At 46.1% G+C, this 22,771-nt stretch overlaps 1 protein-coding gene across 8 annotated transcripts in view; it reads left to right on the top strand.

Annotated features, from left to right (window-relative positions):
* Positions 1-22,771, top strand: part of DOP1B (DOP1 leucine zipper like protein B) — a 299,309-nt gene that overhangs the window by 116,777 nt on the left and 159,761 nt on the right. For all 8 annotated transcript variants that reach the window (XM_029603491.1, XM_029603487.1, XM_029603486.1 and 5 more), the window contains one exon: positions 1,414-1,534. In XM_029603491.1, the coding sequence (XP_029459351.1) occupies positions 1,414-1,534 (121 nt within the window). The remainder of the gene's footprint in view (positions 1-1,413; positions 1,535-22,771) is intronic.

Below are 22,771 nucleotides of genomic sequence, written 5' to 3'. Positions count from 1 at the left end.
CTCTTACATTAGTATTAGATATTTCTAATTTTGGCAGTTTCTCTGGCCTTAAACTGGACCTGTCAAAATCTGAGCTATTGATGTTGCGGGACATTTGCAAAGTATGTGGGATCGCTTTCCATTAAAGTGGGTCAGTGAAACTATAAAATATCTGGGAATAAGAGTGCATAAAAACACGGATAGGTGGTATAGGTATAACATTGCTCGCATTATACAAGATTTCCAAAAGAAATTAAAATAGCTGGAGGCACTTAGCCCTGGTAAAAATGATTTTAATTCCCAAGCTATAATATGTTCTACAAATGGTTCCCTTCTTTTTGCGGAGAAAAGAGGTGCTTCTATTGCAGAAAATTTGTTCTCTGTTCTTTTGGAACCACATGAAATCAAGATAGAAATTTGCTACTATTTTGGTTCCCAAGGAAGATGTGACTTGGTCTTCTCCAATTTACGCTATTATAATGCAGCATGTTTATTACGGATCATCAAAGACTGGTTGTAGAGCCCAGAGATAAGCTCTTTATTTGGCTTAGAATTAATTGTATGAGTGTGATCCTTCAATATCTCAACTTTTATTTTCATTCTTGTCTGGTTTCTAAACAGAGCTATGCAGAGTATTACGGGAGATGGGGAAGGATAGGGAGGGGAGGAGGAAATATGGGGGATGAGAAAATAGAGACTATTGTTCAGGTCCAAAGCTGATAATTTTGAAATGTTGATATGTATTCTTTGACTTCACACTTTGTTTATTGTCTTTAATGTTATTATACTGTTTCTAATGATGTTTAATTGGAAACTCAAACCGATTCTTAAAAAAAACCAAACAAATGACCCACTGAGTTTGCAGGAGCCTGTGAAGACTGTCTCCTAGCTGTTCATTGGAGAACAGCCTTAGAATGTATACTTTTATTATTTTTGTAATTTAAGTGAGGCTTATAACCTTTTTTTGGTCTGGCCTGGATTCTGACTGATCCCCAGTAGGTCGGTGACAGCGGAAGACGGCAAAGTTATTTTGTTTATTGGTTCCAGCTGAGTTCTCCCATCCCTACTGAGAAATACAGTACACTCTCTTAGTTTTGTTGCCTCACTTGCAGATTCTTTGTCAAAGATGCATTATGTTTTGTTCCATCTTAGGAACTTCTGGCAGCAGAATGTAATTGCCACACTGTGCCGGATGTTTAGCTATGTGATCACACTCTGTACATTTACAATTTGAAGGAAAGGCACTACATTATAATTAGCCCAAGGGGGACTCAAACACACAGTGATATGAAAGATACAGGTGCATGTTGTTTTGAGCATGTGATTTTGTTTGGAGTCCTGCAGGTCAGGATGCTCATTCTCTCACCTCTCCATGAATTGCCTGTGCTGCTGAACTTGACCATGTTTGATGGTCCAAATTTATTCTCATTGCAGGGCCTCAAGTTGTTGGGGATTTGTTCCTTGAAGTGATCAGAGCCTTTTACGCATACTGCAAGGACGTGCTGGGTTCTGACCTGACACTTAGCTACGGCCCAAATAGCAATACTCTTACAAGGTATGGTACAGTTGATTTGTAACTTTAATAAAATCTTTCTTTCCATGGTCTTGGTTGGTAAGTGGATCTACAGTTCATGATTCTGTCTAGGAGAGGGAATGCTTTTTGTTTCCCTGAAAGGCAGGTCGCTCTCTTCAGTCTCCTCCTTCCAAATTTCCTGACTCCAATGTGTTTCTGTAGGGAGTTCATACATCTCCCCCATTCTTTCACCAAATCTCCCTCTCATAAGCTTTCTGGTGTTGGCATGTTGGGAGGAATACCAGCCAGGAAGCATGCAATGCTGTTTTCAATAGTTTGTGTTGGCAGAAGTCAGCAGATGAGTAACAGCTAAAGATCTACATGTCTTTGATTATGATGCTCACTTTGCAGTGATTTACTGGATGTCTTAATAAACTACTAGAAGTAGAAGTTCAAGAGGCCATAAATAATGTCAAGTATGCAAGAAGACCAAAAGACAGGCAAGGATGAGAACAGAAGTGTACATTTTAGCAATAGAAGGCATTCAGAATACTGGGCAAGTTGGAATTTTTCCTAATGAGGTCAATAACACCCAGATGCCAAATATTCCCTCTGGGATTCGGCAACAGATGGGTACCTGAAGTGAACCATCTTAGCCCAGAAAATGTCCCCTAACACGTAACTGCCATTGGCACTGACTTCCTCTCCCTCTCCTCCATGCAAACCTCACCTTAATTATCCTAATAAAATCTACATAGCACAGATCATGCATATATTTTATAATTAATCTTTATATTCTCCTAGGACAAGCAGGATGGGAGTCCTCACATGTGGGTGACATCATCAGATGGAGCTCAGCTTGGAAAACGTCTGTCAAAGTTTGTAGAACTTTCACTAGGCACAGTGAGCACACCCAGCATACCACTATCCACGCTTCCACGTGGGGTTCCTCTTCAGTTTCTTCTTTTCCACAGAGCTATTGCCTCAAGGTTGTGGAGCTCACACTCTTTCCTCCCCCCCCCCCCCCCTTCGGGTAATCCTAAATTCGAGTTGTCCTTCTCAATGTCTCCCACGCCGGGTCCCTCGAACTCTCCCGGCCCTAGTTAAAGGCTTCACAGTAAGTAAATCACTTTCTTTGCGGTCGATTACTGACTCTGCTGTCCCCTGGTGGCCACCGGCCATTGACCGCTCGACTGTTGTTTTTCTCGATGGCTTCCTCTGGGTTCCACTACTGCCCCTAGTGCCCTTGGACCATGTCCATCACAGACCCCCATGAGGTCTGCTTCTTGTGCCTGGAGGCGTCGCACAATGTGCGTGGTTGTTCTTTTTGTGCTCGGATGACCCCCAAGGGTCATCTAGCACGCTTGAATAAGATGGACAAGCTTTTTTGCGCCAGGAAGTCTAATCCCTCGGCCTCTGTCAGGGACTTTGACACCTCACAGCAAGGAAGATTCCGGAGGTTTTAGAACCATCTTGTCCTCTCCTTTACCAATTCACCAGCTAGAGCTAGGTGCTGGGGATTGTGCCAGGCCATTTCTTCTCTCTCTAGGTCTGGCTCGTCGGCACCGGGGAAAGACCAGGCCGAGCACTGGGGGAAATCTAGGAAGCACCGGCATCAGCCACCTTCCTCTCATGACTCGAAGCTCGGGAAGGCGCCGGCTTCGTCCGTGATGCCTCCGAAGCTGCCCCATGCCGATGAGGTGTCGAAGTAGAGGGCACAAAGCAAATCCCACCGATATCTGTTCCAGGTACTGGGGCTCTGGACAGGTTATGCCGCCTCAAGCTTTACTGTCATCGACAGCATTCGAGGAGGAATTGGAGCGCAGGTTGCACCTAGTGATGAGATGAGGCCTCCAGAGTATTGAGCTGCCTGCCCTCTCAATGCCTTCAACACTGCTGGAGCCGGCACCGTCCATGCTAGCACCATTGCTGGAGCGCTTGGACCTGCTCCTTGGTGCTCTGCCGATGCAACCCATGCCGATACCCCGGGAACCCTTGCTGCTGCAAGGTGCACCAGTGAGGCCACGGTCTGAGACCATCTCCATTGCAGGTTCCTCAGATGAGGAAGGGCCATCTGCTATGGAGGTGTGTTAGTTTCCCCCCCCCCCCCCCGACTGGTTCTGTAGCCACCGAGCCTCGGATTACTGGGGCCCTTGACGCTGTCGATACCCCTGGTGTCTACAGTGCCCCCAGGGCCCGTGGGGCTGTCTGTACTTGCAGGGCTACCGGCACCCCGGCCCAGGACCCCGTGCCTCAGCATCCCCCACCGCTGTCACCAGGGAGCAAGGAAGACACCCCTTATGACTTGTGGGAAAATGAGCCTTCCGTCTCTTCCTCTGGGGACTCAGAAGAACTGCTTTCAGAACCCTCTCCTCCAGAGGACATGACATTCGCAGGATTTGTGGGTGATGGCGGAATTGGTCCCCTTCCAGTTCCTCACTGAGGAAGACTCCAGGCACAAGATTCTGGAGATCCTTCAGTTTGTGGAGCTCCTAAAGAAGTAGCTGCCATTCCCCACGATATCTTCAAGGACTTGGCAGGCAGGCTCTGGAAATATCCTATCTCTGTCCCTCCAGTAATCAGGAAGACCTATGCAATATACCTGGTACAACCATCTACAGATTTCAAGAGGTGCCACCACCACACCAGTCTGTGGTGGTGGAATCAACCCTTAAAGCGAAAAAGTCTCGCACCCATGCTTCTGCTCCCCCAGGCCATGAGAACAAGGCCCTGGATGCCCTGGGCCATAAGGTCTTCCAGGGATCTAGGTTAGCAGTCCACATTGCTTGCTACCAATTATATATGGGCCAATATTCCAGAAACCTCTGGAAGCAGGGCAGGAGTTGGTGGACCGCCTCCCTCAACAACTCCAGGAGGACTTCCTGAGAGTTGCGCAGCAGGAATAGGAATGCGACAAGCATAAAGTTAGGTCTGCATATGATGTCTTTGAGACAGCGGCAAGAATGGCCATGGTGGGCGTTGAGGCTTATCATATGGCATGGCTAAGGGCCTCTGATCTTCACTCTGAAGTAGGCAGTAGCACAACTCAGACAATCAAGAGACCTTGCAGCATCTCTCGGCTAGTACCTTGGACCCCCAGTCCTCGAGCAAAAGGTTCTCAAGGCAGAGACCTTGACGACCATTTTACTGACCGAGGAGGTACTGTCCTCTGGCAGGGAGGGCGTGGACTCAAAGGGCCGGACCGAAGTCTTGTCCTAGGCAACAGCGTGTTCCCAGAACTAAGCCATCGCTGCAGCAGATCCCTGCCACAGATTTTTGACTGGCTGCGAGGGGGTTTAAGCCAGTCGACAATACAGCCAGCGGGAGGCCCTCCGATCGGAGGCCGGCTTACATCCTTCGCAGACCATTGGAGAGCCATCAGCTCAGATTGGTGGATCCTCTCCATCATCCACCAGGGGTACAGGTTGTACTTCCAGGAGATCCCGCTGGATTCTCCCCTGTGCCCCTCTTGGAGGTCTTTCTTTTTTTGATATTTAAATTTTTATTGAATATCTTAACACAGAACATATAACACGCATTAAGAAATCACAAAACATTGATGTCACTAACAAGCAAGGAAATACTGACACTATATCCTGTGAGCTACATATAACACAAACAATCATCCTTCTGATAAGCGGTGTAATGCAATTTCAGGCCTTATATGTAGTACTTCAAACAACTATATTAGTTAAGCTTAACCTTTTTCCCCCTCTTCCCCTCTCCCCCTTCCCCTCCCTCGTCCCCCTATTAACACTGTCAACATATGAGTGAAACAACTAGTGAGCAGGTAACAAATAATAAGAAATAAGTATTAAGTATTGAGCCACCTCAAATTATCCACAATAACAATTCCCTCTTTACCATAAAGTGATACGTTTAGATCCCCAGAGTCCCACGCCATAAGGAGAATGCATTATATCACGTTCCATACCATTAGTTTAACAGAAAATCAAAAGACATTTCGGATGTAAGGCAATATCTTAGTAAGGTAGAGCCCACCCGGCCCCCCCCCTGTAGCTGCTAGCTGGAAAGATGTGAATATCATGAAATCTATAAGGGTGTCTGCCAACCTGCTATATTTACAAAATCAGTGTCCCCCCCAAAGGGTCTAGAACAGAAGTATGTTAGGAATGATCCTATTTAAGCATATCCGTAAATGGTTGCCACGTTTGATTGTGAGGGGCCACCCGTTTATGCAAGATAGCTGTCAAATAATCTAGTCTCTTATGCGTTTGCAATCTGTTGATCACTTCTCCTACTGTGGGTGTGCGAGTCGACTTCCAGAGCTGAGCAATTACTAGTCTGGCAGCTGCCAATGAGTAGAGACATAACCTTTGCTGTGAGGTATCTAAGCCAACTATGGGTACATTTAGCAGTGCCGTTTGGGGAGTCAAGGTTATGGAAACTCCCAGCATTTGGGTAAGCCAAGCCCCCATCTCCTGCCAAAATGGAGCAATAAATTTACATTGCCACCATATATGAATATATGAACCCATCTGGTCACAATTCCTCCAACAGTCAGGAGAGATAGACTTATATATTTTATGCAGCCTCACCGGACATAGATGCCAGCGAAATAACATCTTATAATTGTGTTCTTGCAATCTAGCAGAAACCAGATTTCTGCATGCCCTAATGTAAATGATGTGGCGTAAAGAGTTAGGCAAGGCTTCCCCAAAGTCCCTCTCCCACTGATCTAAATGTGGTAAGAAAGGTGAGTCACAAAATGTAAGCATGGAGTAGAGCTTAGAAACTACCTTGGTCATTGAGTCCGCTCGTAAGCAATAAATTTCAAAGAGAGATCTAGTCCCTCTAATCCTCCGTTCTTTAATGAGTGTTTGTATAAAATGCCTAACTTGCGCATAGGATAGGTACTCATTTGGTGACAATTGGTATTCGTCCTCCAGGTGAGACAACGTTAAGAGGTCACCACCCTGAAACAACTGGCCCAGAGTAAGGATACCAGCTTCTCGCCATTTCCCAAAAGCCTGAGCCATATATCCAGGAACAAAATCTTTAGTATGGAAAATAGAAGACTGATAATAATACGCAAAGGAGCCCACTATTTTTCCCTTCCATTTGTGCCATAAAGTGAGGGTAGTCTTGAGAGACCAAGGTATACAGTGGATCTGCAGCCATGAAGATCTGGGTTGCCAGGCCAGCGCCCCCACAGGCATCCTCCCAACCATTAGCTGCGCTGCCTCTACCCATTGTTTAGAGGTGCTAGATCTGGCCATATCTATTACGGCTTTGAGTTGGGCTGCCACATAGTAGGCTTCTAGCTCCGGCACCCCCAAGCCCCCCTGTCGTTTAGATAAGTACAATATGCGCCTCGCTACCCTTGGAGGGCGGCGTCTCCAGATGAAATCGAAAATTTTCTTTTGTGTCTTAATAAGATAAGGAGGAGGTAAGAGTATTGGTAAAACCATAAAAAGATAGAGAAGTCTAGGAAGGACATTCATTTTAATAATTGCAATCCGTCCCATCCACGAGAGAGAACCCCTGTACCAGGTATCAAGATCCCTATCTAGTTTTTTAGAGAGAGGGATATAATTAAGGTCAAAAAGATCCTGCACATTAGCGTTCAAGTATACTCCCAAATATTTCAGTGCCTTGTTTGCCCATCGAAAAGGGAGCTTACTGGTGATATCAGCAACTTCAGAGGGAGATAGATTAATGTTTAACAGTTCCGATTTTTCAAAGTTAACCTTAAACCCTGACACCCTACTATACTGATTTATCTCCGTTTCCACTCCCACCAGAGATTGGGTAGGTCGTGTGAGTGTAAGCATGATATCGTCAGCAAACAATGATAGCTTGAAATTGCGATCCTTCAGTGGCACCCCCCATATAGATGCAGATGCTCTTATTTTAGTCGTGAGAGGTTCTAAAAATAGGGCAAATAAGAGAGGAGATAGAGGGCATCCCTGATGGGTACCCCTACCAATCTCAAAACTCTGCCCATAACCCCCATTCACCTTAACCATAGCGCGTGGATGGTTATACAGTTGGGATAGCCATTGTAGAAAAAAAGGGCCAAAGTTCATTTTAGACAAAGTATAGAATAAGAAGGGCCAGTGTACCATGTCGAACGCTTTTTCAGCGTCAATAGACAATAGCACTGTGGGGATATGTTCCTTTTGCACCCACCAAATCAGATCCAAAATCTTCCGCACATTGTCTGCTGCCATTCTTTGGGGAACAAACCCCACCTGATCAGAATGTACCAGACCAGGTAGAGCTTTATTAAGTCTCAAAGCCAATATCCGGGCTAAGAGCTTCAGGTCTTGGTTTATAAGTGAGATTGGTCTATATGAGCTACACAAAGATGGGTCCCTGCCCGGTTTAGGCAGCACCGTTATGCCAGCCGTGTTAGATTGAACCGACAAGCACTCACCCTCCCTTATAGCATTGAAAAATTCCGTAAGTAAAGGTACCAGACATTCCGACAGCGATTTATAGTATTCGCCTGGCAGCCCATCTAATCCAGGGGATTTATTATTTTTTAAGGCTTTAATCGCTTTGGCCACTTCATCTTCCGTTACAGGCTCATCTAGGATCTCCTGTTGCTCAGAACTAAGAGAGGGAAGATCCACCTCGTGGAGGTAATCCATAATATCCTGAGAGCCAATTTGGGTATTGGAGCTATACAAATTAGAGTAAAATTCAGTAAAGCAACTCCTGATTTCCATTGGATCCAGAGTCAGCCGACCTGTGGAATTTTTAATTTTTGGGATCATACTCTGAGAAATTTGCTTCTTCAGCTGTTGGGCTAATAGTTTTCCTGCCTTGTCAGAGCCTTCGTAATACTTTTGCTTAGTTCTTTCCATAATAAATGCGATTTTACCATCATCCAAAACCCGAAGCTTAGAGCGAGCTTCACTAAGCTGTTTATAAACCCTATCAGACTGGGTCTGAAAATGTAAGCTGGACAGGTAACTAATGGTACTGAGTATCTTACTTCGCTCACTCTCCCTCTCCTTCTTAACTGCAGCGGCCCGCGCTATACACTGGCCGCGTATAATGGCCTTAGAACAGTCCCACAAACATGAAATTGAAAGGGAAGGGGTTCGGTTGAGAAGATAATAATCCTCTAGGACATGCTGGAGACTCCGAACAAAATTGGAGTTCCGCAACAGTGAGGTGTTAAGCCTCCAAAATATCTGTCCCCCATGCCCAGCTCTCACCGAAATCTCCAACCAAACCATACCATGGTCGGACCAAGTAATTGGTTCCATTTCACTCCGAGTAACTTTCAGCATTAAACAGGATTCAATTAGAAAAAAATCTATTCGTGAATAGGAATTATGAGGAGCAGAAAAAAAGGTATAAGAACGAGATGTTGGATTACGGATGCGCCATACATCTTTTAGATCCCCCTGAGCCATTATAGATTTTAGAACTTTTATGGCTTTTCCCCCCGTCCCACCAAGACTCCTAGGGTTCATCTTCGAGTTGTCCTTATCTGAATTCAGGGTTAAATTAAAGTCTCCCCCCCCATATCAAAAAGCCTTCGCTATGCTTATCAAGAAGGGAGCGAAGTTTGGTATAGAAGGAGGCCTGATCTTGATTTGGCGCGTAAATAGATAGAAGGGAATATATAACCCCATCTGATTTGATCTTTAGAAAGACAAACCGTCCTTGGTCATCAGAGAGCATCTCCAAGGTATCGAACAGCACCGAGGACACAATTAAGATACCCGTCCCTGCATATCTACAACCTTTCCCAGCTGCAGCCAGATACGTATGGGGGAACCCTCTAAAATTTAGTAAATATTCGTGCCTCTTCCGCACGTGGGTTTCCTGTAGGAAAACTACACTAATGTGCATTCTAGAGAGCTCCTTTTGGAGCAGATACCGCTTTCGAAACGTATTCAAGCCCTTTACATTTAGTGACGCTATTCTAAGAGACATATCTTAAATCAGTCTTAAAAGTCTCTATCCCAAAACAGCTTCCCCCCTGCGTGCGGTGTGGATAAGAGGACTAAAGTAACCAAGGTGGATTCCCATCGATACATATGTCTGGTGAGTGGCACCCAATTATCAAGAAAAACCTCACTAATATCAGTGTTAGAGAGACATCCCCCCCCCTTCTCCCCCCTCCCTCCCCCCTTCAGTGTACCTGGCGGATCCATAGAATACCTATCTCAGATCCCCAGCTGAGGAGCTCGTCTCTAGAGATCAAGAAGCCCCCCCTCCCCCCCCCGAACCGCTACCGAAGCATAAAAAACTTGCAAATTCAACACTCAAACACAACAAACCGTAATTATAGAGTTCATACTCTCTGAAGCAGTCCCAGTCCAAAAAGAAAAGAAAGAACTCAACAGGACGGTATATATAGGGCACAAGCGATCCGCACCAATGCTCCGTTTTGCACAGACTTGACCACGAGGTTATCTCCACGTGCTCCTCTCCCGATCCTGATCAACCCTGCTCAGACAAACTATCAGATTGGGCTACAGAGCGCGAGTTAGGGCGTTTTTTGCCACGCTCCACTTTTTGCCATTTCGCTAGCCCTGCCACTCGCTGGCTGGAAGGCTTTGCCATTGACTCCGGTAATTGAATCTGCAGACCCGCCTCGTGGAACACCGCCCTAGCGTCCGCCATGCTTTTCAATCTATACGCCTTGCCACCATGCTGGAACGTCAGGGCAAAAGGAAAATTCCAACGATATCGGATGTTAGCTTGCCGCAGGGAGTCAGTTGCCGGACGTAAATCAAATCTTTTTTTGAGGGTGCTAGCCGCTAGATCCTGGAACACCGTGACTTCAATGTCCTTCCATTGCCATTGACGTTTCTTCCGTGCAATAGCTAATATCTGTTCTTTCTGGGTAAAGCTATTAAAATTGATAACAATGTCTCTGGCTTTATTGTCTCGTCTAGCTCCTAGCGCTCGGTGCGCTCTCTCTATAGTAAGAATCGTTGTTTCAGAAATGTCAGCCCCCGGTCCTTCTAAAGCCGAGTCCCTTTGTGCCAGTAAAAAAAGACAAAAAGCCTGAGCCACGGCTCTCGGGTCGGCATGATCTGCGGTTTCTGGGATTCCCCGTAGTCTAATGTTGCTCCGCCGTGACCTGTTCTCCAGATCCTCTAATTTCTCGGAGATGGAGCACAAATCCGCTTGATTATCGTTAGTGACCGACGCAAGTTCTTTTAATGTCATGTCCTGTTCCTCTATGCGTATATCAAGTTCGTCTACTCGATGTCCTAGCGAGTGAAAATCCTCTCTGAGATCCGCAATGGAAGCAAGAAGCTCATTTCTGTTGGTTTTAATTTCAGAGCGGATCTCCATAAGCCATTCCCTCATGGTCGCCTTTGAAGGCAAGTCGGCGATAGACGCTGGAGTTGCCGAAACTGCCTGCGGGGAGAGAATCGGAGCTTCACTCTCCCTCTCGGGTTCATCCCCCTCCATAGTATGCAAGCAGTCCTCCGAGGTAGGCCCCGCCTGTCTTAGTTCCACGGCAGCTCGAGTGAAGGAGAATTTCTGCAAATCCTGTCTGCGTCTCGTGGTCATCAGGACAGTTCGCAAGGTAACTCGCCGAAATTTTGACCCTGATGTATCGCGAAAAGGCTGTGTTTTTAAGTGTTTTGTTCAGGGGGTGTTGGGAGCTGAAAGATTAAGCGGCCATCTTGCCTCGTGGCGAACAGCGCCCCCTTGGAGGTCTTTCAAGGATCAGGAAATACTTCTTAAGGAGCTCTCCACCCTCCCAATGGCCAGAGTGGTCAAACCTTTTTCTCCTGGTCAACGGGGAAACGGCTTCTACTCCAAGTATTTCCTCATCCCAAAGAGAACAGGAGGCCTTCGCCTGATTTTGGACTTGAGGGCCTTGAACAAATTCCTCATGTGGGAAAACAAGATGGTCTTGCTGGGTGCCCTTATTACCCTCCTATACTGAGGAGACTGGCTTTGCTCCTTTGATCTACAAGATGCCTATGCTTATATAGGGATTGCCCACACCTACCGGCAGTATCTCCAGTTTGTAGTGGACGAGCATCATTTTCAGTACAGGGTGCTGCCCTTTGGACTAGCATCTGTGCCCCGCATTTTCCCAAAATGCCTTGCAACAGTGGCTGCACCTCTGTGAAGGCAAGGGCAGGTGTTTCCCTATCTGGACAACTGGCTCATCAAGATCCCCCTCCAGGCAGGGAGTGCTGCAGTCCTTTCAAACTATCATGCGGATCTTGGAGAACTTGGGATTTTTAATCAATTACCCCAAGTCCCAGCTGGTCCCATCCCTGCACCTGAGCTTTATAGATGCCAGGTTTGACCCAGCTCAAACCCGAGTGTTTTTGCCCAGGGATCGAGCGATCAGCTTGGCTTCTCTGGTGGGACAATCTCGTGGAGTCACCAGGTCTCGGCACACACCATGTTACACTTGCTGGGACACATTTATTTATTTTATTTATTTAGCTATTTTCTATACCGGCTTTCACGACCAGGGGTCGCATCAAACCGGTTTACATTGAACAGTTTGTGCATTAACATAGAACTTTAACAACTAAACTGGTGCAGGAATTACAGTTACAATGAACAAGGACACATGGTAGCAACCGCCCATGTAGTGCCCTTTGCTCGTCTTCATATGCGCAAGGCGCAGTGGACCCTACAGTCTCAGTGACGCCAGGCCACTCTGGACATCCATTCAGGTCACACCGCTCCAGTACTCTTGTCACGGTGGGTGACCTTTCCCAATCTGGAGGTGGGGGTTCCTTTCCAGGTTTCCCCCAATCAAGTTGTGCTCACCACGGATGCCTCCCACTTGGGTTGGGGAGCACATGTGGGAGACCTGCACACCCAGGGTTACTGGTCAGTTCAGGAGCTGAGGTGCCAGATCAATTTCTTAGAGCTATGGGCAATCCGCTATGCCTTGTAGGCATTACGGGATCAACTGGCTGGCAAGGTCATGCTTGTCCAGACTGACAATCGGGTAGCTATCTGGTACCTCAGCAAGCAGGAAGGAACTGGATCATTCCTCCTTTGTCAGGAGGCAGTCCAGATTTGATCATGGGCTCTGTCCCAGAACATCCTTCTCCGAGCCCGTTATCTGTCTGGATAGGAGAATGTGCTGGCGGATGGCCTAAGTCACTCCTTTCAACCGCACAAGTGGTCCCTGAAGCAGGAGATAGCGGACTAGATCTTCCACCTTTGGGGAACTCCGGATGTGAACCTCTTTTGTTTCTCACAACAGGAAGGTAGACCAGTTCTGCTCCCTGACCGGGGGGGGGAGGGCAAGATGCCGTCTGACGCCTTTGCCCAACACTGGGGCAGGGGCCTCGTATACACCTATTCTCCACTCCCACTGGTCTCCAAGACATTCCCGAAGCTCCAGCAGGACTGGGGGACCATGATTCTCATTGTGCCTTATTGGCCCCAGCAGATCTGGTTCCCGCTTCTGCAGGATCTTTCCCTGCGGGACCTGAACCATCTGGGAACGTCCCCGGGCCTCATAACGCAAGATCAGCGAAGGCTGCGCCATCCCAACCTCTAAGCCTTGTCCCTCACGGCTTGGATGTTGAAAGGGTGACCTTACAGCCTCTGAATTTCTCGGGGGGGGGGGGGGGGGGAGGGGTTTTGGATCCTACTGGAGTCCAGGAAGCTGTTCACTAGGAAGTCTTACGGCCTAAAGTGGAAGAGATTTTCGGTGTGGTGTGACAGCCAGGGGTTGAATCCATTCTTGTGTTCTACCTCCAAGCTGTAAGATTACCTGCTGCGCCTCTCAGACGCTGGCTTAGACCACGTCTGTGAGAGTGCATCTCAGTGCGATTGGAACCTACCACCAAGGAGTGGATAGATTGCCTATCTCAGTGCAGCCTTTAGTGGGTCGTTTTATGTGGGGCCTACTCCAGCTGAAACCTCCCTTCAGGCCCCCTGCAGTTTCCTGGGACCCCAACGTGGTCTTGGGTCACCTAATGAAGGCTCCCTTTGAGCCTTTACATTCTAGTAAATTACATTCCCTTTTGTGCACCCCTTCGTGCAACCCTTTGTGCCACCTTTTCATTTTTTAACTTCTATGTTTCTTCCTCTTTTGTTTACCATTCTCCATGTTTTTCTTAGTTGTTATCCCTTGTTAACAATTTCTTTGCTATTAATGTTCAATGTATTAGACAAAGGAAACATTTTTCTTGCATCTTCTGTTTTAATGTAAACCGGTATGATTTGTATATTATACAAGAATGTCATATATAAAAATTAAAAATAAATAAATAAATAAATTGTGACTTGGAATACCTGACTTGAAAGGACATTTTCTTGGTAGTAGTCACCTCAGCATGCATGGTCAACAAACGTCAGGCACCGGTGTCGTATCCACCCTACACGAAGTTCTTCCACAATCAGGTGGTTCTCCGCACGCACCCTAAGTTCCGGTAGTGACTGATTTCCACCTGAATTAGTCTGTCGTCTTACCAACCTTCTTTCCTAGGCCTCCCTTGCACCGAGCGGAGCAAACACTGCACAGCCTAGACTGCAAAAGGGCTTTAGCGTTCTACCTGGAATGAACAGCAGGCCTCAGACAATCCACGCCACTCTTCATCTTTTTCAACAAAAATAGATTGGGAGTTGCTGAATCTAACTGGCTCGTAGACTGCATCTCTTTCTGCTAATGCAGGCAGGTCTATAGCTGGGTGGCCATGTCAAGGCTCATTCCATTCGAGCCATGGCGACTTCGGTGGCCCACTTGGGTACAGTCTTCATAAACGAAATTTGCAAAGCAATAACATGGAGTTCCCTCCACACCTTTGCTTCACACTACTGCTTGGTCAGAGAAGGTCGACGTGACAGCCATTTCGTTCAGTCGGTCTTGCAGAACCTTTTCAGTAATTAAACCCAACTCTTCTGACCTGATGCCCCTTGTTCGGTTTCAAGCTAGCTCCCTCTGTTGCCATCAACACTAGTTTTGTTGTGCTCGTTGGCATTTAGTTAAGTGCCGCATATTCCTTATTGATAAGGAAGCAGCCTATAACTAGGTATTTACCCACATATGAGGACTACATCCTGCTTATCCTAGGAGAAAGCAGAGTTGCTTACCTGTAACAGGTGTTCTCCTAGGATAGTAGGATGTTAGTCCTTCACCCTACAGTTGGGTTTCTTGTCCTTTAATCTTCCGAAAAAACTTAAGACCTGGCTCTTCCTCCAAGCCTTCCCCTAACCTCAATACCATCAATCCTCCACCAAACAGGACTCTGCCTACCTGACTAAGCGCCACGCCAAATTTAGGTGTTATATATATATGTAATCCTCTGTTTCTCTGTCTCATTGCATTATTTAGTTTATTCTATTATGCTGTCCTTTGCCTCCGGCTAACCTAACCCCCCAAGTTTATACCCCCTTGTTATATGTAACTTTCGCCGTTGATTAAGTTCTACCCCTGTTACATGTAAACCGATCTGATATGAATTTTATTCATGAAGGTCGGTATATAAAAGTGTTAAATAATAAATAAATAATAGATTGTTTTATTTTTTTGTGAATTCTATGAGACTGAAGAGGGACCCTGCATGGATGTGTGGATAGTGGCATGCTTGCATGCTCAGTATACCTAGTCAAAGTTCTAGAAAATTTGACAGAAGTTTTCTGTGCTGGGCACCATCTAATGATGTCACCCACATGTGAGGACTAATATCCTGCTATCCTAGGAGAGTACCTGTTACAGGTAAGCAGCTCTGCTTCATCTTCCAGACTTTGCCAGATAGCAAGCATCTTGGTTTATAGAAACCAAGTGTGATAATGACAGTTCCTGTTCATACTCCAGATCAGTCCAGACAAGTGGATTTTGCATCCCTACCAGCAGATGAAGTCAGAGAACAAAATCTTTTCTGAAACTGCTACATAAGCTAGAGTACCACCTGCAGTCCCACAGTTTTTCTCTGACTCTAGCAGATGGTGGAGGTGAAAATCCTGCAGTCTGGAGAATTAGATTAAAGAAAAGAAGAGACAGAATAGTCGTGTGGGCTTCCTGAGGTGTTAGGCAATTTCGTGGGCGAGCAGGGGATTGGTATCCCTGGTTTAGCTCAGCTTGAAATCAACGAGGGGACTGAAAGCTGGTGGTTCTGGCTCCCTCCTTCCTCTTGGACTGCCCTCGCTGGCCCTCCGACTCCTGAATCACCATCAGGAAAGTATTTCCCTTTCTTTTTTCTGGGGGGTATTTTCAAAGGCCTGGCTTTAAAGAAAAAAAAAAAAAAAGGCAGTACGGGTGTAGACGCTGACCAGCTGGACGTGAGACAGCCGAGGGAGGAGAAAGAAGAGCAAGCTTTAAAGCCCCACTGGGCACCCGGGTCAGTGGGCTTCAGTGTGGCCTTTTGGCAGGCAGCTTCCCATCAAACTGGAAGTGCATCTGGCTGGGATGAGCACAAAGCGCACGCAGAATGGCGGCAGCTGAGGGACACGGCAAGGCCAGCAGGGACAAGAGTATGCACCTAAGTGTAAGCGCAAGACGTGCCGCAGGACGCAGCAAGGGCTACAAGGCCTCTGGAGAGAGGTCTACGTATCTAAAATGTGCCTCAGGAGGAGAAGCTCGTGGGGCAGCTGCTGAGGCAGTGCTGGATAAAACTGTCACTTGATCGGCTGCAGCAGGCGAGAGAGCTCAGCTGACAAACACAGAATGGTGGCCAATTTGTCATCGTGTGGCAATCAACAGGCAGAATCGCAAAGGGAGGGATTCCCCACCTCCTTCATTTCCGGTTGAGTATGATTTCCCTGTGGACTCAGAGGCGCTGGGGAGCTCATGAGGGAAGATTCCAGCAGTTTGCCAGGAATTTTCTTGGACTTTGTCTTCTTAAGGCATAAAGCTTATTTAGCCAAAAAGGGGAACAGCAGGCAAGGGTGCTCCTCCACTGTGTCCCCAGCAACAGGCTAAGGTGGGCAGGCGAGACTCTCGGGGAGTGGCATGTGCTTTTTCCGTCTGCTAGACCTTCAAGGTCATTGTAGCAGTGACACTGATGTCGCAGATCCCTCAGAGGGGTTCGGGGTTCAAGATGATGGTCCTGGAGGGAGCCCTTCAGGGCAGCAAAGGTTAAGGTGGGTCAGGAAGGATGAACTGTGGCCTTTGATCTTGCATGTGTTGGAACAGTTGGGAGCTGAAATTTCTCAGCTGGGGTCTGACCTTGAAGGGGTGGGACCCCATCAGGGAAGGCCTGTGGGGGGCCCCCAAAGCCTTTCTATTCCATAGAACAGTAAAGAAATTGGTTCTCTGGGAGTGGGATACTCCACAAGCGGGATTGAAGGTGGGGAGAACTATGGCTAAGCTCTATCCTCTGCCGGAGACTGATGCTTTGCTTTGCGCAGTTACGAAGTATTCAGGCGGAGTATTTGGCCACCCTGGAGGTTGCTTAGGATCGGAAGCTTCCGATCCACCTAAAAAGGATGTTGAAGGTTTTGACCTTGAGCATGTGAGACTGGCTGTGGTGGGTACAGAGATTGCAGGCAAAAGGATAGGTTTCCTTGGCCTCCGCTAGCCAAGTGACATGTCTAGAGGCAGCCATGGCTTATGTGGCGTATGCACCCTATGATCTGTTTCGGACGTCAGCCAGGATTGTGGTGTCACCTGTATCGGCTAGACTTTTTCTTTGGTTACACAATTCGTCAACGGACGTCTGGTCCAAGACCCAGCTCAGTGATCTCCTCTTTAAAGGGAGACTAGTGTGCTGCTAGGATCTGGATCAACTAGTAACCCTTTTGGGGGAGTCCAAAGGGCTGAAGGTAAGTTGAAGAGAAGGTATCGCTCCAACAGGGGGGCTTTTTTTTGTCTCAGAAGCAAAGATCAGGGCGGCAGCAGTCCTTTTGGGATCTGCGTAATTCCACCAGGATAACTCTGGTCAAGAGGCCAGAGGTAGCAAGGCGGCACAATGAAGGGAGGCTAGTCCACTCTTCTCCAAAAAAAAAATTAAAATTAAAAAAGGCGGTCGGAGGGAGTTTGGCCGTTTTGATATGAGGAGTGGACCAAGGTTTTTGGACGAATAGGTACTGGATGTGATAAGAGGCGGCTTCACCTAAGATTTTGCTCATCTAGTCTAGGAAGACTAGTGAGTTCCCCTTGCACATCGCGAGTAAAGAGAGACGCCGTGCCACCATGCTAGAAGCATTTACAGCATCTGGAACCAATGGTGACTGTGCCTCTGGAGGAATGGGGGAAAGGCAGATATTCAATCAATTTTAGAGTGTCAAAAAAAGAAGACACTTTACAACCCATTCTGGATATGAAGAAGATCAGTGTGGCGTTCTGGGTACCTCATTGTTGCATGGAAACATTGAAATTAGTAGAGTGGTGGTTTGCAAAGGGGAGTTTCTGGCATCGGACTGACAGAGACTCCTCAGGAAATCAGAAGCTTTCTGCCAGCATTTTTAGTTCCAAGAGCTCTACAGTTAGGATTGGCAACTGCTCCTCAGACCTTCACCAAGGTGATGGTGGTGTTGGTAGCTGCAGCCCTGTGAAGAAAAGGGTTCTTAGTACAGCTCCTCGAGGCAAAGTCAGAAGACCTCTTTCCATGCCGCGGGTGATGCAGAAGTTTCGGTCTCTGCTTTGGGTGGTGAACTATAGTATAGAGCAGCCTTATTCCCTTCCAGTCCCTGGAGTATCTAGGGGTGAGGTTCGATCCCAGGTTGGGAAGAGTGTTCCTCACGGTGTAGAGAGTGGTGAAGTTGCAGGCTCAGGTCCATCGTCTATTGCGGCTTTGGTATCCAAAGTGTGAGATTATTTGTAAATCCTGGGTGCTATGGCTTGTACACTGGATTTAGTTCTGTGTATTCGCACATATACAGTCTCTCCTGAATTTGCCTTCTGAGGAATTTCAGCTCCAGACACCACTTCAAGTGATAGCCATGTCTAGTTCTTCGTGCTGGCTTTTTTTGGGCCAATTTAGAGAGGAGTGGAGCTGGGGATCCCAGATAAGGGGAGTAGTGACCATTGATGGCAGCCTGACAAGGACAGATGGCTCAGGGTCTGTGGTCATCCATTCAAACATTATGGTCTATCATTCGTACGGTTTCAGTTTTGTCAGACAGTGCGACAACAGTAGGTTCAGTGGTTTTTTGCTTGAGCAGAAACATACTTGGTGGCACTGGCAGCATTCCATGTAGCCAGGGTGTACTTTGTGCAAGTGGACTATCTCAGCCAGCAGCAGTTGGACCTGGGAAAATGGGAATTATTGTCAGAAGCAATGGAGCTAATTCAGGCAGGTGGGGAATTCCTCAGTGGGATCTCATGGTGACAAGGAAGAATGCCAAGGCGAGTATTCAAGAGTATTGGTTCTTCTGTGGCCGGTGAGAGTTCTGTTATATACTAGTGACGCCAGAGGGGCCATGTTGACACTGGTTTTCAGACTTGGAAAATCTTGCAGTTGGCGATTCTCTGAAGTTAGGTCATCTTCAAGGATTGATCCAACAAGGTCTAATCTTTTCAGATCAGACAGATCACGTTTTGTCTCACAGCCTGACCTTTGATAGGAGGTGGTTGTGATTGAAGAGGAACTCGAAAGCAGCTATTACTGCTTTACTTCAGTCCAAACGACCGTTCACTTTCTGGGCTTATGTCAGGGTGTGGAAAGCGTTTGAAGTCTGGTGTATTGAAGAAGGGCTTGACCCAATGCAGGTGACAGTCCTCAAAATTGGGCGTTTTCTGCAGAAAGGGCTTATGAAGGGGTTTGCATATAACGCTTTGCATTCAGATGGCAGTCTTAGGCTGTTTTTGTCAAGGTAATGTGGATGGAGCTGCTTTGGTGGTCCATTTGGATGTGGTTTTCTGATGGGCACTATGTGTTTATGACCTCTTTTTAGTTGGGTGTACCCCTCTTGAACTCTCCTATTTGGTGCTTAAGGCTCTTTGTAGTTCACCTTTTTTTTTTTTTGTAAATAACTTTTTATTGAGAAAGCGCTGAAACATAACATTTCAGATACAACATTATGTCTTCTTTACATTACAGTACAATAGCACCCCCTTGTTTTTCTTGAATAGCCGCCTCCCATCCCATGCCACCCCTTACACAATCCTAAAATAGCGGAACAGGGAAAACCTCCAAGCCCCTGTTCGGGACGGCCACATTATTCCATAAAGCTGAGACAAACCTCTGTTTATCAGGTTGGTGATAGCCTAGGCTTGAGCTGTAATTTCAACCACTTTTCGAAAGAAGACCAAATTGAGTCGTATTTCGTTAAATGATCGTGTCTAAATGCAGAGATCTTTTCCATTCCCTTAATGCCTATTAATTTAGTGACTACCAAGGATCTGGGTGGTGCCTCTCCACAGAACCACCAAGCCGCCACTAAACGGGCGGCAGTAGCAGCAAAGCTAAAAAGTCGGAATTGATGTGGTGGCCTATTGTCCTCGGACATCCCCAAAAGCCAAACCTTGGGTTGAGGGGACACCTCTCATCCCAGTATCTCTGTGAGTAACTGCCTTACCCCTAGCCAAAACTTCTGAATTACAGAACAAGTCCACCATTGTTAAGCGCCAAACCATGCTTTATGATGCTTATCCAGGGATACAAGAACACTTTGATTTTGTAGAAAGTATAATTTTTTATTGAGCAATATAAGTATTCTTAGGAGATGCTGGATGTCATTTCTCTAACAAACTGACCACCAGCATCTCGTTGTATACACGAACTGATCCTTCTTTTATAGGTAAAATACAATACAGTACTGTCAGAAATTCTGAAAGTGTGTGACCACCTAGAGAATCATTTTACATAGGTTGTCATGTCAACAGCATGATAGATTATCCCTAAACTACCCTGACCATTTCTCCAAGGTGGGGCCCATTTACCATCACTCTTTAGATAGTCCTTTGTTCTGTTAAAATCTTGCTGTTCAGGGCAATCATTACATCTTAGGCTGTGTTTACAGATGCCCTGTTAATGTTGCCCCTGTAATGACATTCTAGCCTGAGGTTCCAACCATTGCCTTCTGCTTTTGTGACCCTATAATTAGGCATCACAAATTGTCGCCAGCTTCAACTGCTGTCCAGGTGTCCCTGGAATTCCTCCAGGTCAAGCCCAGCAGGGCATTTAAAGTTCACATAGCCAGAAAGGCTAAGATAGCAGAGGATTCTGGGTCAGTTGCTGTCTCCATGTTGGTCTCAAGCTCAGGCACACATATCATTATACATGATAAAAGGTACCTACCGACTGGCAATGTCACCAACATTTGTCAGAGTCAGAGGTGTATTGGTTGTGGTCTCTACAGAAGAGGACCGTAAGGACAGCTTCAGAAGCTACTGCTGCTTCTGGTGTGGCCTCCAAGGAAAGGAGTAGGAGAGTTGCTGGAGATGGCTTTTTAAGTTCATTTTTCTTGATTGACTGCTATTTTAATTATTGGGCATTATGTGATGTCTGCTGTTTTGAAATATTTTATTGATGTTTCTTAAAAATTATTAAACATTTTCCTATTTTTAATGGTTAGATGTTCTGTTTATCAGCTGTTTTGAAACATTTATCATATAGTTTTACAATTATTTCTGTGTGGGAATCTATAACAGCTTGGCTTTTTCTGTTTTCCTAATTTGAGGTGTATTGGTGTTTTAGGACCTGGTTTAATATTTGTAGTGTTGCCTTTTTATAGGTAGGGTGGTTCCATTTGAGTGCATGCCGTAATGCAGATGTAACTTTTGCAGATTAGTTTGTGTGCATTATTGCAGATCCTGGGACTTTGTTAGGTGCTATATTTCTGTTTCCATTTCTCCAGTTTTGTACTGCATGCAGAGTGGCTTTTTTGGTTTTCCATTCCAGTTTGTCTCCATATTTGTAATTTGTGGTCTTTCTGTACTTGGTGAAGGTCGATCTTGTGTGTATGACAGAGGTGAGGTATTTATCTAGCACGTAGGCACATAAAATACCTCACCTTATTTGTTGTGTTTTCTCAATAGGACACACATTGGTGGTGAACTGCTGTCTTTTTATAAGTAGGGCTATTGCACCTGGTAGAAGAGGGAGTTTGTATTGCTGATACTGAGAACCCCAGAATATTTTTTGTACGATGAGTTGCATGGGGAATGTTCTAGTTCTGCATTGTAACCATTGTTAAGGGGTGGGGGGTTCCTGTGGATTCAAAGTGTATATTTATGTTTATCCTTGTGACTGTCATGTGCTCAGTGTGTCACACGTGAGAACTATCTATCAGGTGTGTCCTGACAGAAAAAAGGTTGAGAACCACACTACTCTAGCTTATATAGCAGTTTCAGAAGAGTTTTTGTTCTGACTCCATCTGCTGGTAAGGATGCAAAACCCACTTGTCTGGACTGATCTATAGTATTCCAGAATGAAAATTAGCAGGTAAGAACCAAGTTTCCTATAAGGGCCATTCTAGTTTATCCAATTTACTTTCTATTACAGTGCCAAAGACTCCGGTTTGCTATCTGGCTTTCCTCTCTCACTTGGCAACTGTGGCCCTTCTATGCTGCTTCCAGGCTTTCTCAAATTCTGTTTTTGTTTTTTGTCTTCCCCAGCCTTCCCTGGAAGGCATTTTCATGCATCCATCACCCTTTCTGAGAAGAAATATTTCCTGATATTACTGCAGAGTCTGTCCCCTTTGAGCCTCATTTTATTATTTCTTGTTCTAGAACTTTCCTTCCACTGTCCTGGGGACACCCCAGCCAGTTGTGTTTTCAGGATATCCACAATGAATATGTATGAGAGAATTTGCATTTTATGGAGGCAGTGCATGCAAATTTTCTCTCATGCATATTCATTGTGGATATCCTGAAAACACAACTGGCTGGCGCATACCCAGGACAGGGTTGGGAACCACTGCACTAAAAGGATTTTCTTGTTCATTTATACCTTAGACATATTCAAATACCTCTATAATATCTCTCCCCCCACCCCTTCATGCCTTCTGGTGTTTTCATATTTAGTCCTTAAGTCTGTGTGCTTATCATGCCCAGCAGTATTCAGACACCCTAACACTGATGCTAACTAGGTTGCAGTCTAATGTAAGATTACTGAGACAGAGAGCAGTTGATCTAAGGCGAGCAGCCTTCTGAGTTATCTAGCTGTGTTCTAATTTGCAACATGAATAAAGACAGATGTATACAGAATAAGCATCAGAATTGCCACTAACATTTCAGCAGAAGGTGAGTTCTCAGGAGTGTGCAGGTCTCTGGGTTGTTGTCCTTTCCTCAGCCGCAGGATACCAGAGGTCAGGCCCTGAGAGCATGAGGCCGGAAGGTTTGGTCACAGAGGATCTTAGTCTCTGTTTCCTTGTGTTTCTGACCTTATATTTGTATTAGCTGTTCCCTATTTTGTTACCAGAATTTAAAATGGCCAGCTAGTATAGAGCAAGCTGTAAACT

Source organism: Rhinatrema bivittatum, chromosome 5 (assembly GCF_901001135.1).
Source record: "Rhinatrema bivittatum chromosome 5, aRhiBiv1.1, whole genome shotgun sequence".
In the NCBI taxonomy this organism is placed as follows: Eukaryota; Metazoa; Chordata; class Amphibia; order Gymnophiona; family Rhinatrematidae; genus Rhinatrema; species Rhinatrema bivittatum.
Note: the sequence above shows the minus strand (reverse complement) of the source record. Positions and strands in the feature narration are given on the sequence as shown.